At 36.5% G+C, this 15,555-nt stretch overlaps 1 protein-coding gene across 1 annotated transcript; it reads right to left on the minus strand.

The window, feature by feature from the left end:
- Window positions 1–5,387: 5,387 nt before the first annotated feature.
- On the minus strand, window positions 5,388–13,997 carry LOC141325689 (uncharacterized). Its single transcript, XM_073834446.1, has 2 exons — window positions 13,773–13,997; window positions 5,388–8,690 (listed from the first exon to the last, which is right to left on the minus strand). Exons 1-2 carry the CDS (start codon window positions 13,930–13,932, stop codon window positions 7,552–7,554), a joined length of 1,299 nt encoding a protein of 432 aa, XP_073690547.1. The 5' UTR covers window positions 13,933–13,997; the 3' UTR covers window positions 5,388–7,551.
- Between the last annotated feature and the right edge of the window lie 1,558 nt (window positions 13,998–15,555).

Below are 15,555 nucleotides of genomic sequence, written 5' to 3' on the forward strand. Positions count from 1 at the left end.
TAAACACAACACATGACAATAAATTACAAATTAGCTGTGCAAACAATGTGACCAAGCTGTAAATAGACTTGAGGATTATAATATATTTACAAACTCAGGATAACTGACCAGTAATGCCTTCTCCTATGGTACCGTTTTTACACGGTTCTTAAAATGATATTGCTAATGCTTAAAAGCTAGCTACGGTGCTTTACAAAAACTTATACACATCTCGTTGTCTCATTATTTAAATAAATACGTTCACGGATTTGGTATTTATGAGAAGTTGTGAGAAGAAAAACAAGACTTACGGTGCAGTTCCCGTTTTCGTCGAGCTGTATCTCTGACGGCTTCGGACGAACCACAGTCTGACAGCGGACCCGATGAAGGTGCTGTGTGCACCGAAGGAACTGCACCGGCTCTGAGCCTCACTTGGTTCTTGCTTCAGCATCTCATGTCGAACTGCATCATATCGCCGGGATGATAACCCTCCGGTGTAAAGTGAACGCGTTTTTCGAAGCAGATGCATTAGTATAGGCCCGTCTCTTCACCCGCACAAACGCACCCATATACGGAAGATAGCACCGTTCTTTTTATTGTAAGTAAACCCGTGGACATGATGTCCTGACAGGCTGGAGTTTGTGCAGCCTCCATAAACACAATAATTTACCATGACGATGATCATTTGAAATAAAAAATAACTACCGAAAACACACTAACTCACGACTGCTCCTACTGAATAGCAACAGAGCTAGGCGAACGACTCCCTCTCGTGACGTCATATGACGCGGTGTGGAAAAAAAAGCTGTTTTTGAGAGCGGTCAAGGAAACCGTCACTTTGTCTTCTAAATTTGTGCCCTTAGGTCTTGTAAAATATTTTCAAATAGTGTATTAACGGTTCGTATAGTATTTTCATTCACGAATATATGTTTATCTCGAATTTTTTTTAACCTGCAATATGCACTTTAACTTCCACAAGTCCAAATGGCTGTGACTCTGAGGGGTCATAGACCCTACCATCTGGACTAGCCCCAAGATGTGGTGCTCCAGGGGGAATGACGAACCCAACAGACATAACATTAACTTGTTTCAGTTTAGCATAGTTGGACAGGACTTCAGACTCCATTTGCAGACCTTGTAGCATTGCAGGAGTTTGCCTTTTAGAGCCTCTTATTATTTGGCCAGCAAGGGCTTTTGCTGCAGCCTCTGGATCCACATTTCCCTCCCAAGAAGCGCAGGCAGTTAGGCGCGGTTGACGTAACTGTGCCCATGCAGGACATCTAGACTGCTGCCTGGTTCTCTTCTCAATTTCCCTGGCCATTTGTGGAGACACTTGCAAAGACTGTAGGTGCAGTTGCTGGTGCAACGTTGGCACAAAGCTAAGATTGGAGAAAGCACAATCCAAAGGGAGAGGAAGAGCAGGGAATTATGGGGCCAGGTGGTGCAGTGTAATGTCACTTGATGTTTCAGGTGGACAATAGTATGACATAGGGGATCCACGTGGAACAGGACCAAATTTAGATGGAGTCAGCTCTATCTCAGACAGGCCATTGAACACAAGGGCAATGAGTGGTTGAGGTTGCACCTCGTGCAGCTTGGCTCCAGCAGCCATCAAATTGGGGTCGGGAAATGGTCCTAAGAAAAGGATCCAGTAAGCCATTTATCCATTTAATTCCACATTTTGATTTCCCAGAAAAGTAAAATAGACATTACTTTTTGTCTGACCTGAGTATGCCTGGTACAATGTGGACTGAACACCATTATTGCCTCCTGTTGTCGGCTTTTGCACCTAGTGTTGCTTTCATCAACGAAAATTATGACTTAATATCGTCGTCAAAGAACCTTTATCACGTGACGAAAACGAGACGAGACGAAACGAAAATGCTGGTCATGTGACGATGACTATATAAAATGTATTATGAAATATCGTTGACGAATAAAAACGAGACTAAATGTGGTTTACAAAATAAAAACTATGCTAAAATGTCTCTTTTATTTTCGTTGACGAAAACGAGACGAAACGAAATGTTAGGTTGATGTGCGCATGCCCAGTAGCCAGAGCTGTATCCCTTCTAGCCTAAACCGCAGGCGACGTCACTCCCTCAAGCTCCACTCGCTGAATTATCTAGAAGACGCCTACAAACATAGTTAAGTCTGACACAGATAAAGGGACAAATGGCCGGCCAGATAGGGTTCATATTTGGGCGAAAAAGAAGGAAGAACATTTTTTTCTACTTTTTAGTTGTGATTTTCAAAGCACCAAAGGGATCAACTGTATCTAAAATGGTTCATTACTCGAAGCTTTTCAACACGTTGTACACAAATGACATCTTGTGGTCAAAGGTGGAAAACGTTTCTTTTGCATCCCAGTTGTCCAAGCAATTTTTGGACAATTTCATAAAATAAATAAATGTATGCTAAGAAAACCATAAGAAATATTTTACTTACAGAAGGTATAAATGAATTAATCTATAAATAAACTTACAAAACAAAAGTACAACATATTCTTGTATGCATAGATGATCAAGTAAATTAAGAATATTGTTAAGTTGATTAATTTTATTATTCGAAGCTTCTGTGTCGAACGTCACATCACTAATTTTTAGTAAATTGTAGCTTTACCATTCAAACCTTGTTTCTCTTTTTTTTTCTGGCATTGTCATGTGATGCTATTTTATTTATTGTTTTTATTAAAAAATTTTTTCAATTTATGTGTGTACTTCTAACATGTTTGGTAGGTAAAATAAATGTTGTAAATTCAAATTAGAGCATCTTCTGCAATGGATGCATTTTTCAGCCTATAAGGTATCAATACTATAATAAGATAGCCTTGTTTGAAATGGGTTTGGCTAAAAGAAAACTTTGGTTTGTCTATACTACTAGGTACTTATACTATATTGACTGGGTTGAATAAAATTGCATTACTAAAAATAGACTAAATGTAATCAGTTTTCGTCAACTAAAACTAGACTAAAATGTCATTAGTTTTCGTCGACTAAAACTAGACTAAAATAGTCATGGGTAATTCTGACTAAAATAAGACTAAAATGCTCAGACTTTTAGTCGACTAAAAGTTGACTGGACTAAAAGGTGTATGAACTTGACTAAAACTAATAAAAACTAAAATGTCAGGTTCACACAAAGACTAGACTAAAACTAAAATGAAAATCGGCCGCCAAAAACAACACTATTTGCACCACCACATGACTGACCGGTTCTGGATGGATTCCCTAAAATTCAAGATAAAATATAAATGCTGTGTGTGTGTGTGTGTGTGTATAGCCTGGCTCAGAACACCTGCACTTCCACTTGATTTTTTTTTTTTTTTTTTTTTTTCTTCAGTGCTTGCAATCAAATGAAGTGAAGGGGTCTCATTATGACCAGGCAGGTGTGTGTATGTATGTGTGTGTGTGTGTGTGTGTGTGTATTAAAAGAGTACGCTAAATATTAGGGCTGTCAAATGATTAATCATGATTAATCACATCCAAAATAAAACTTCATGTTTACACACTGCGTACTCTCGCTATTTAGTTTGTTTAATAAAAGAACAAGGTATAGACCTGTTCTATACGAAAGATAACCTTAAATGACTTCTATTGTGATCTAGCGCTATATCGAAAATAAAATTATTAATAATTATAGGAGAATATTTAAATTCATTTTAAGATATCTCGCAGCCCCCTGGAGGATCACTGAGGCCCCCTGGTGGGCCGTGGCCCACAGATTGTGAACCACTGGTCTAAGGAAAGAGTTGAAATAGCGATAGAGATGTATAACTTATGAAATGAGATGGTGGACAAAGAGTTCCTCCATATAATAATTAAGGTAGATTTTCAGACTTACATTGGAAATAAAATGATAACGTTTCTATACTTACATCCATTTTGTAGCTAGCTGTGCAGAAACTAAGCAGAAAGAGCTGCAACAGCAGCAAGTGAACAGTACTGCAACGGCAGTAAGACGCACAGAGAACTTGTGCACTCAGTGGTCAAACCTCTAGTTATGCTGGTTAGGTATGTTTTGGTGCTGGGATGCTGGTTTTAGCTGGAATATGCTGGTCCTTTGCTGGTTTATGCTGGTCATGTTGCTGGTTAATGCTGGTCCTTTGCTGGTTTATGCTGGTCCTTGACCAGCAACATGACCAGCATAAACCAGCAAAGGACCAGCATTAACCAGCTAAGGACCAGCATTAACCAGCTAAGGACCAGCATAAACCAGCTAAAACCAGCATCCCAGTACCAAAACATACCTAACCAGCATATGCTGTTTTTTTCAGCAGGGCAGTGAGAAAGGTCTATTCTTGGACTGTTTTAGGGTATGGACAAACAAACTGTATTCTTTTAACAGAATGAGTTTACCTGGTTTTATCGTGTTGTTTTAAAGTCATTTATGTGAACCTTGTAAATACAACAAATCTATTTAAACCAATCTTCTTTTATGTCTCATTCTTGTAACCACCAGTCATCTCTCTCATTTAAATCCGACCCCATTTTAGTCTTGTAACTCGGCTGATAAGGAGAGTGTTACAAACTGTATCATCCACTTCACTTGACATTCTCCTGAGTCTGTGTTCCTGACAAACTGTTTCTAACATTGATCATTTGAATCGTATTCAAATGATTCTGAAGCATGGCGTGATACTTAAGACTTTAAGTAATGGCTGATTAATATTCAGCTTTGATTACATAAATGTATTTCTGTATTAATATTATATTTTTATGTATATTAAAATAGAAAAGCATTATTTTAAATATGTGATATATTCCTCAATATTACCTTTTTATTTTTGATCAAACAAATGCAGGCATGCATTTAGCACAAGAGACTTATTTAAAAATGTAAAAAAAATAGTAATGTTCCCAGATTGGTACTGTGTTCACAAAGTATTAAGTTTGGTCACAAACTTGGTTTGAACAATCAGGTATATTTGCAGTGTTGTTTTTTGTGCATTGGTTTAGCAAAGTATCAATGTATTCTGCTTTTAATGGTGCTTAGTGTATTTATAGAGAAGTAACACACATGGAAAGGGGCCATGAAGCACATTTGGCTGTAGATAAAAATAATAGAGTATGTAACGCCGATAGATTATAACAATTAACGACCATGAGTGCTTGTGGTGTGTTTTGACGTGCTGCTCAGTTTATCTAAGAAATGATAAAACTGTGCCTTCATTGTTTCGGGGTCTGGTTGAAACCAAGCAGCAGTGAACGTTACTGTTATTATAATTGTCCCTACTTAGAGTTGAGTAACACTGAAATCAACTGCAAATATAAGACTATTAAATCTATCCAGATGTGAGCAGATAATGAATAAACAAATTTAAAAACAGCATTACCAGCTTCCCTTATAAAACCAGTTTATTCTCTTTGTATTGCTACAAAAGTTCTTGAAATATGAATACATCATGGCAGTCCTGATATAAATTACAGGAGCAGAGGTAATTCAGTCCTTCAGTCACGTAGATCTGGTGCAGGATCACAATGCTCCCGACACTAGAGCTGTAAATCTTTGCCCGAACCCGATGGGACCCGACGGGTTCGGTCTTAATTTTTAGCATTCTGCACGGGCTCGGGCCGGGCTCGGGCTTGCGCGGTAAATGAGTGGTCAGGTGATGCGTTTCGTGACTCACTACATTGAAACGGCTGTCATGGAAAATGAAACAGATGTTCTTAGCTGGCGGAACATCAACAAACCATCCTACCCAAAACTTGCCAAATTAGCCAGATCAGTACTAAGCATCCCTGCCAGTAGCAGCAGCAGTGAAAGGGTGTTTAGTGCTGCTGGACGCACCATCAGTGAGCGGAGGACCGCGCTGAAGCCATATACAGTGGATTCAATAATTTTCCTCCACACAAACATATCCTAATATTAGTGAGTAAAGGTTTTTTTTATGTATAACTAAATATCAATTGAGTCTTACATGCATAAAGTAAACAGAGTAGGCTATATAGGCTTATGTTGGCATTATTATTTTATTATTTCAACTGATGTTCACCGTCGCATTGAGACCGGTATGTGGAGAGAAGTGGCGAAGCAAATACGGCGGAGCCTTTGTATTAATTTCGTTATTGACACCTAATATCTTAATTTAGAATGTATATTTATTTATTTTGTTAAGAAAGACTCTTTTTTATAGGCCCGTAGCAGGTCTATTTAGGCTATATTAATTATAGGTTATGCCTAAGCCTATTTGAGCGCGAGATGTCGTTACTGAGATGGTACAATGTTAGAGGACTTATTTCATTTCTTTGTTATAACTTCCTAGTGGCCTATAGCCAAGTCATTAATAATTTATCTTTAAAAATGTATAAATGACTCATTCTTGACAAAAGGCAAAAGTGCTGTGTGCGTGCGCACATTTCAATGATGTCGGGCTGTAAACGGGTTCGGGCTTTTAAAAGCTGTCAGTCTCGGGCTCGGGCTGATTTCGGTCGGGCTCGGGCCTTGTCGGGCCTAACTTTTAAGGCCCGATTACAGCTCTACCCGACACTGAGAATGAGTTGCTCTGGTGTGGTGAAATTTTCCTGAACCGTATTGATGAAAAATGACTCATGCTTCACACCACTGAAGATTCCATTATGAAATCAAATGTACCTACAACAACAGAGATAGCATGACTTGGGCTTAAGACAAACATGACTCAGGTGAGAAAACAAAACACTCATCTGTAAGTATTCAGCTTCTATTACATTTTATTCTACATTTCCCATGTTCACACTTAATGGGACTCCAGTTATTACTCCACGTCTCCATGTTTTATTTCCTATTTGATTGCAACTTTGAATCATTGCTCATATACCATTTAAATTTTATCACTATTCCTCTGCTCTTTACTATTACATATTACCATCAATCTTCGATCCTCAAGAACTTTTTTTATACATCTCATCTGCTTGTTTCAACTCATTTATTAATGCAATTACCCCTCTGTAAATTGCACTACAATTTTTCATTCATCCCGTTCTCAATTTATTGACTTCCTTTCACTATCACCAGCACTACTTACTAAGTATTCTTCATTATTTATTTTCCCTCTTTGGCTAATAGCTAGGTTAGAGAACCTTTTCATGATATGCAAATTTTTTGAGATAGGAGTTTTGGGTTTTCATGAGCTGTATGCCAAAATCATCAATATTAAAACAATAAAAGGCTTGAACTACTTCAGTTAGTGTGTCATGAATCTAAAATATATGAACGTCTAATGTTTATCAGTAGATTACAGAAAATAATTAACTTTATCACAATATGCTAATTTTTTTTAAAAGGACCTGTATATTATTTGATCGGAAGATCTCTAAGATCCCATGCATTTAACCTCCCCTTGACAAAATGGGAGAGAAGTGGTCAAAAGAAACTGTGATACAGAGACAGTCTACTTGTGATCCAATCAACCAAAACACATTTAAACCCAGGTGTAAACAAAGCCCAAATTCACTGCTCAGATATTTTGAAACTTATCAGAGGTGCTTCTGTGATCCTCAAGATTGTCTTGTTTGAGTGATGGCACAGCAAAGACTTCTCACTGGTGTTATTACATGACTGTCAAACTGATAACCTAAAACTACAATTCTCTCATGTGTGAAACCTCATGTGGTATTTAAGTGTTGCTTTATTTCTGAGACTCTTTCCGCAGTGACCACATATAAATGACTTTTCTCCAGTGTGAACACTCATGTGTCTGTCAAGGTGTCCTTTTTGCCTGAAACTTCTTCCACATTGCTGGCAGGTGAAAGGCTTCTCTCCTGTGTGAACTCTTATGTGGTTTTCACGGGTTGCTTTATGATTAAACCTCTTTCCGCACTGAGGGCATGTGTAGGGTTGTTTTCCGGAGTGAATTCTCATGTGGACTTTAAATTGTTGTTTTTGACAATAACTCTTTCCACACTCAGAGCATGTGTAGGATTTCTCTCTATGAGTTCTCATGTGGACTTTAAGGTTTTCATGTCGATCAAAACTCATTCCACACTGATCACACGTGTAAGGCTGATCTCCATTGTGAATTCTCATGTGTCTGATAAAGCTTTCTTTTTGAGTGAAACTTACTCCACACTGTTGGCAGGTGAAAAGGCTCTCTCCAGTGTGAACCCTCATGTGACTGTCAAGGTTTCCTTTCCGGTTAAAACCTCTTCCACATTGTTGGCAGGTGTAAGGCTTCTCTCCAGAGTGAACTCTCATGTGTCTGTTAAGGTTTCCTTTTTGGTTGAAACTTCTTCCACATTGTTTGCAGGGGAAAGGCTTCTCTCCAGTGTGAACTCGTAAGTGTCCTTCAAATTCTCCTTTATAATTAAACCTCTTTCCGCACTGAGGGCATGTGTAGGGTTGCTCAGTGTGAATTATCATATGGTCTTCAAAGAGTTGTTTTTGATGGAAACTCTGTCCACACTCAAGGCATGTGTAGGGATTCTCTCCAACGTGACTCCTAACATGTGTTTTAAGACTTCTTCTATAAACGAAATGCTTGCCACACTGTTGACAGCCATATGGTTTCTCTCCTGTGTGAACTCTCATGTGTCTTTTAATGCTTTCTGTTTGATTGAAACACTTTCCAGACTGTTGACATGTAAAATAACTTCTCCCTGTCTTCTGAGTCCTTTTTCTTAAGGTCTTTTCAGTCTGTGAACAACTAAAAGATTTTTCTCCATTTATGAAATCATGATCTTTCTCTTCCATTTCATTCAGCACTTCACTCTCCTCTTTCAGTGCCATCAGGTCTAAGGTGAAAAAAGACTAAAGTTAACCCCAGTTTAAAGACACGAAACACAAAACCACATCAAATTACAGTTAAATGAGTTAAATTATATGAAATTTCTGACATATGCGGATACAGAATACCAGTATAAACAAAAGCACATGGAGGACACAGAACAAAACTGAAAACAAAGAAATACTTGATTTTAATCATATATTATTTAAGTTCTTCATCAAGCAGTCTCTGGTATTTTCATAAGCATAATGTGTTTTTATTGTAGTGATTGTTAACATATGCAGCCTTTAGCATTGTGTATTAGGGCTGCACGATTAACCTTTATCGCATCGATATTGAGGTTTTAACTCCCGCGATAACCTAACCTCAGGAGGCTGAGGTTTTTTCCCCGCCTCTGACATTTGAGTGACAAACCTATTAGCCAATCAAAATGGTCGAATCTTACGTTCCTGGCTTGCTGGCCAATCAGAAAAATGGCAATGGAAACAAGGTTGTACGCAGTGCACCGGCTTTTTGTCAGCAGCAAAGCAGCTAATTCATAGTTTTACATTACATCATATCTGTCCCAAATCTTTGTTAATGTTCATAAAGACTTGACCCTGGAAGATCAAGGATTGTGCATTTAAGCGAAACGTTTGTTTTTCTGTAGCTCTAATAAAGTCTGTATGCTTCATATAGAGATATAATTTATGTTTTAGCCTTTTCTTCAGGCCGCGGAAGCATGGTTACGCACTTAATTTCACAATGCCAGTTTTCCTTGGTCTTATTTGATTTAAATAACTGATCAACAAAAATATGAATTAAAAATTAAGATAAAAATTATACAAAACGAAATTCGTTTGAGAAAGGATTTCCCACAAATAAAAACGTACGAAGTTGTCAAAAAAATTGTATCTGACCCTCTCCAATTCTCCCGGCTTATTGCAGTCCAATTCATACCACGTCGTCCTCTTTGACATTTACAAGTTACACAAACTTCTTTCGTAATAAACAAATAATATTTAAACAATGTAAAACAGAAAAAAATTCTTAAATGGCTACAACAATATATATCGCTCTTTCTCTTTTCGTTTGATCTCTTTAAACTAATCTTTGCCGCTTTTTTGATAATTCTCTAAGTAAACATTTGCCGGTTTGGTGATTAAATAAACTTCCCCTTTAGACTTCCCCTTGAACTACACGCGACTCATCCTGTGTGTGTGTGTGATACCAGCGCTGCCAGTTGTCCGCACAACGAAGCGCTGCACTTTTGCACGGTTTCATTAAGGGTGAGTGAAAAATGGATTCTCCGATGCATCGCAATCCTCTTTTCAACGAGCTTGTGTTTTTTCCCGCATATGGCACGTGTGCTTGCTAGAGACGCGGCGGGCTTCATTGCACAGAGTTTGCACTATGAGACATGTGCGGATTGTTTGACAGTGTGTGCATCCACCCGCAGTGTTTTACTTTAGATATGCCTTCATTTCTGCCGGTTGTAATGCAGTACTAGTACTATTAGATGCACAAAACTCACGCACTGACAGACTTTCACTTGCACTTTCTCTTTGTGTTTGTTCATCCTAAAAAGCTCAACTGCAGATGCGGTTAAATGCACTTGCATTTTCTAATACTTTTATAAGAAATCTCTTTAAAGAGCAGGACAAAACATCTGATATATCGAAATAGATCTGTGCATTCATTGAATCCTGTTAAAGCAGCCACTGTCATATGTTACTGTCTATTGTTTTAAAAAGTAGCCTGCTTATATAAAAAAAATAAAAATAAAGTGAATTCTGCACGAATTAAATATAATATAAAATCTAATTCACTAGTTCACTTTTGCATATAATAAACAGCGTAAAAGTTAAGCGTGTTTGGCATGCTGTCCGGGAGAGGGCTCCGAGCTCGGCCTTTGGCCCAAACCCAATAGTGCTCCCCCCCTGGCTGGAGGTGAGGAGAAAATAAAAAGGGGGGGTGGGAGGAATGCTGAAATCAGAGATAGCTGAAGGTAGGACTGCTTGGTTATTTAAAGGGACTGTAGTAATTGGATAGGGAAGTGATTGGATAGGGAGTGATTGCTGATGATGAATTGGCCGTGTTAATTATCTGCGCGAGCTCCTCCTGAAATTTGTTAATGAAACATCACTTAAATTGAACCATAATTTTAAGATGGCAGTACTGACATACAGAGATTACAAATATAAACAAAAAGCATAGAAACTGCTATTTTACATATTGTTAAAATGTAAAGATTTATTTTCTTAACATTAATGAACTATAAAATAACTTTAATGATCAATATATAATTCATATTAATATTTTTATTAATTTACAAAGTATGGTTTTGTACTTTTTAAAAAACTAGTAGAGCACTATTTTAGTTTCCTTTCAGTATCCATTTTCAAAAACTATCGGTTAATTAATCGGTATCGGCCAGTGTGGTCCAACCTAGCTATCGGTATCGGTAAAAACCAATATCGGTCGACCTCTAGTTTTTTTAACCCTCTGTGTCGTAAAAGTAACAACATATTTTATTCATAATTTTTGTTTTATGCACTTAATAGTATTGAACACAAAAATCGAAAATCGCATCGCAATCGCAATATTTGCGATATAATAAACTGCATCTTGTGTTATCTTTGATTAATATTTAAATTTGTTTGATGACCTGAAATATTGAAGTGACAAACTTTAAAAAATTTTAATAATCAGGAAGGGGGCCAACACTTTTTCACACCACTGTAAAACAGACAAGAGTCCAACACAATCATAAAAACTCTCATACTTTGTTAAAAGTCAATGAGTAAAAATGAGTTTTAAGACTAGGTCCCCCGGTTTGTAACCTCATGTGAGGAAGAAACAAAAGTAAATGCTCAGTGGATCTAAGTGCTCTTGTTGGAGTGTATAGCTGTATTAAGTCAGAATATTCTAGTCCATTTAGTGATTTAAACACTAAAACCAAAATCTATTAAAATCGATTCTAAAATGAACAGGAGGCCAATGGAGAGGTGCCATAATTGGTGTAATATGTTCTCATTTGTGTTCCTGTCAACATACCAGCAGCAGCATTCTGTACCAACTGCAAATGTGTGAGAGAAGCCTGGTTAATACCTAAACATATGTTTAACTTTTTCTAAGTTACTAAAAGATAGAAAAGACTTCACTTTGGATAATTAACTCAACTGAAAACAACTAGCTTTAATTACTGAATTAACCCATTTACCCAGTTTTCACTCCATAATAACACCCACATTTTTTTCATTGGGCTTCACATATAATCTTAAAACACCAAGATCCAACTCAGAAGAGTCACGAGCACCTCTAGATCCAAATACCACAACTTTTCTTTTCTTCATTAAACTTTAAAAAAGATTTAGAGTCAACCAGGCTTAAATTTCTTGAAAACAGTCCAACAATGGTCCTTTCGACTTTGCATCTTTCCTTTTCAAAGGCAGATAAAGCTGAGAATCATCTACATAAAAATGAAACGAGATGCCAGACTTTCAACAGATGGACCCTACATGAAACAAATATATAGAGAACAGAACAGGCCCAAGAATGGACCTTGAGGAACTCCACACGAGAATGACGCTGAAGAGGACACCATTACTACACAGTACCCTTTAATATCAATGCAATTTTCTAATTGAGAAACCAAGATATTATGGTCTACAGTGTCAAATGCCACTGTAAGATCTAAAAGAAAGAGGAAAGCATAATTACCAAAGTCAGTAGCTAATAACAGGTCATTAAAAACTTTTACAAGGATTTAAAACATGACTGGAGCACTTCCTGAAACCCATGTAAATATAGAAAAGACAGCAGTTGTATTAATACAACTTTCTCTAACACTTTGGGAAGAAATGGCAGTTTTGATACAGGTCCAAATTTGCCTTTTTAATCAATGGTTCCACTATTGCATGTTTCAAATTCTGTGGTGCAACACCTGAGGTGAGACTGCTATTTATAATTCTCTAAATATTTAGTGTGAAATAAAAGTGTGAAGGGACAATGTCCATACAGTAAGAAGATGGTTTCATTTTACCAATAATAACTCCTAAAAAATAAAGAGACACAGGCTCAATCTGGTTAAAACTTTTTAACCAGATTGAGCCTGTGGTTTTATAACAGCTGTATCTTCTATCTCTAGTTTTTAAAACACAAAATTTAAATAGAAATAATAGAAACCAGACTACATTTTAACTGGGAAGAGGAACAGACATTTACTCATTTGAGCTAATAATTAGGACTGTATCAGTCAGCTTACATTTGATTTACATTTACTTCCAAGATAATAATGCTCTTACATTACGGTTAATATTTATGGTACCACTTTAACCCCAATAGATTTGTTAGATTATTTCAGGTCACGTTTTGGACTTTAATTCCAGCTTTTCTGAGCGTCTTTTTTGAAACAGCCCCCCGAGCTTGACATGAAGACTTGATATGCGCTTGTCCTTTAGACAGCTAAATCAATCATCCAGTTGAAGAAAAAAGTAAAAAGTTATATGTAATAATAAATAAAAAAATAATTTGTTGTTCAAGTAATTGATTTACAAGCAATATTCTCATAACAATTTCATCAGCTCTAACATAAATAAGCATGTGGTTTCTGTGGTATTTATGACATTAAATTGATGGATGTAATTTTGTATCCGGATTAATTTAGATGTAGCTTTAGTGTCCACTGGCTGTTTTATTTGCTCATCAAACTCTCTAAATGACTAAATGTAGTCAGCATGCAGTAGCTAAATGTGATCACTTACATTTCAAGGTTTGTGCAAATGACTTTCACATTAATAATTTTCTTAGATACTTTTGCATAATTAGCCTAAGTGCTAGAAATCAATGGTTTTAATATTAGAAGCAGATATTGGGTTTAATGTTACTGAAAAATATATATATTTTTTAGGCTAATTCCATATTATTGTTACAACTTAAATGCATGATCTCATAATGCATTGAAAACAAATGCTCAGTGTGAACGCAGGATATTGAAGGAAGCGTTAGTATTTGTCATGTGATCTCAACACTTCTGTCAAATGTCTTAACATTTCTACACTCCTGTGACATTTCTGTAGTGAATTCAGCTTTGAGAATGAAAACCAACCTGTTTGTTCCTCAGTATCTTCATGTTTCAATGTTTCTTCAATCTTAATGTCTTCGGTCTCCTCTTTAATAAACGCCATCTTTCTTTGTTCCTCAGTATCTTCATGTTTCAATGTTTCTTCAATCTTCATGTCTTCACTCTCCTCTTTAATAAACGCCATCTTTATAATAGTGTGTCACGTGGATCTCTGATGATTCTCCAGGAGTTTTTCCTGTGTTTGTACACTTTGTCCTGTTTAAGATGAGAATAATAAAAATAAATAAAAATCAATGAAAACTAAATCTCTGGGTGCATCTCAATCAGCTCCTAGTTCAGTAGTGCATTATTAAGACAGTCAGAGAGTTAATAGACTTCTTTATAAAATGTATAAAATATACAAATTACCAAGAAGGTTCATATTTAGGTAGGTTATTTTTGATTTGCATGTCATATCTAATATATTACACTTTCATGAAATCATTCTCGGTTGTGATTCACTCGTTTGTGTTTGTTGTTGTCGTTTGTAGTCCGCGTGCCGCTGAATCGAATCACTGAATCATTTCACAAATGATTTGATTCAAATGATTCGGATTCTCAGTTTCTCTCATCACTTCTTATCATCACACGATTGATTCATGATATAGAGAGAAAAATGAGATGCACGTTCTCTGTTACTAACGTCTTAAGTAACAGTAAACAAAGCATTACAACGTTAGATTTAATAGTTATGATTTATTTTACATAGCTTGTAAAAACGCTTTAATTGATGCAACAATATCCATTTGTTTAAAAGCTTTAAAACCACAAACCTTTCTGTAGGTGAATCACAACAGATGAGGAGCGCGCGCAGCTTTATGACGTCACGTCACCAGAGCAAAATAAAAGTCCCATTGGTGCACTTCTTCTTCTTCTTCTTCTTGTTTAAAGGCGACCAACTCCTTAGGAGCATTGTCGCCACCTATCATTGGTGCACTGCTCTCTAAAATCACAAATATATCATAGAAATGTTGTATATAGAATAGAATTTCGTACTCATATGATGATGCTTTTCTAAAGTTATTAACTTCGTGAATGTATTATTCTCTTTTTTAATGTACATTTATAACACTTTGTTTTATGTGGATGTACCATTAAGTTCACATAAAACTAGTTAATGCTGCTGTGTAACTGTTACAAAGGTTTTAGTGTTAATGTTATTGTAAGCTTTTATGTAAGCAATTTTGTTTTAAATACATTTTTTTGTAATGTAAAGGAATATGGTGCATTGATTATTACCTTTTCATTTTCGTTAATTGGCAAAAAAAAATAGGCCAACACATTCAGTTCCCTCCATATCTTCTTTTATTAACAGTGAAACGTTTGGGTAATAAATACAAGACACAATAAACTGTTTATTAGAAACTTTAACTAGAAGTACATCTATCAGAAAAAATGCCATGTTGTATTAGTTTTATGATTTTAGTGAAGTTAAATGTTTAAAGAACAAAATACCTTTAATACACCTGCAGGAAAATGAAGATCATGAGACTTGTTTGAGCTGGTCCTGTGTGTCGCTGTGATCATCCAGACTGACTAAAGCACTCAATCACTGGAGCTTTAGACAGATTTCAGGAGGCCGTTCTTACAGATGAAGACAAAGCTCTCAGATCACAAGCTTAAACACAGTATTCAAGGGATGAGATCAGTTTCTATACTAAACTCGAATAGCACTCATGATCACAGAGATCAGGGAAAGACATTCACACACAACTCAAGTGTTCATTAGCATTAACAATGACAACAATTAAAGAGGCAGAAACATCGA

The sequence above is a fragment of the Garra rufa genome, chromosome 2, assembly GCF_049309525.1.
Source record: "Garra rufa chromosome 2, GarRuf1.0, whole genome shotgun sequence".
Lineage (NCBI taxonomy): Eukaryota > Metazoa > Chordata > Actinopteri > Cypriniformes > Cyprinidae > Garra > Garra rufa.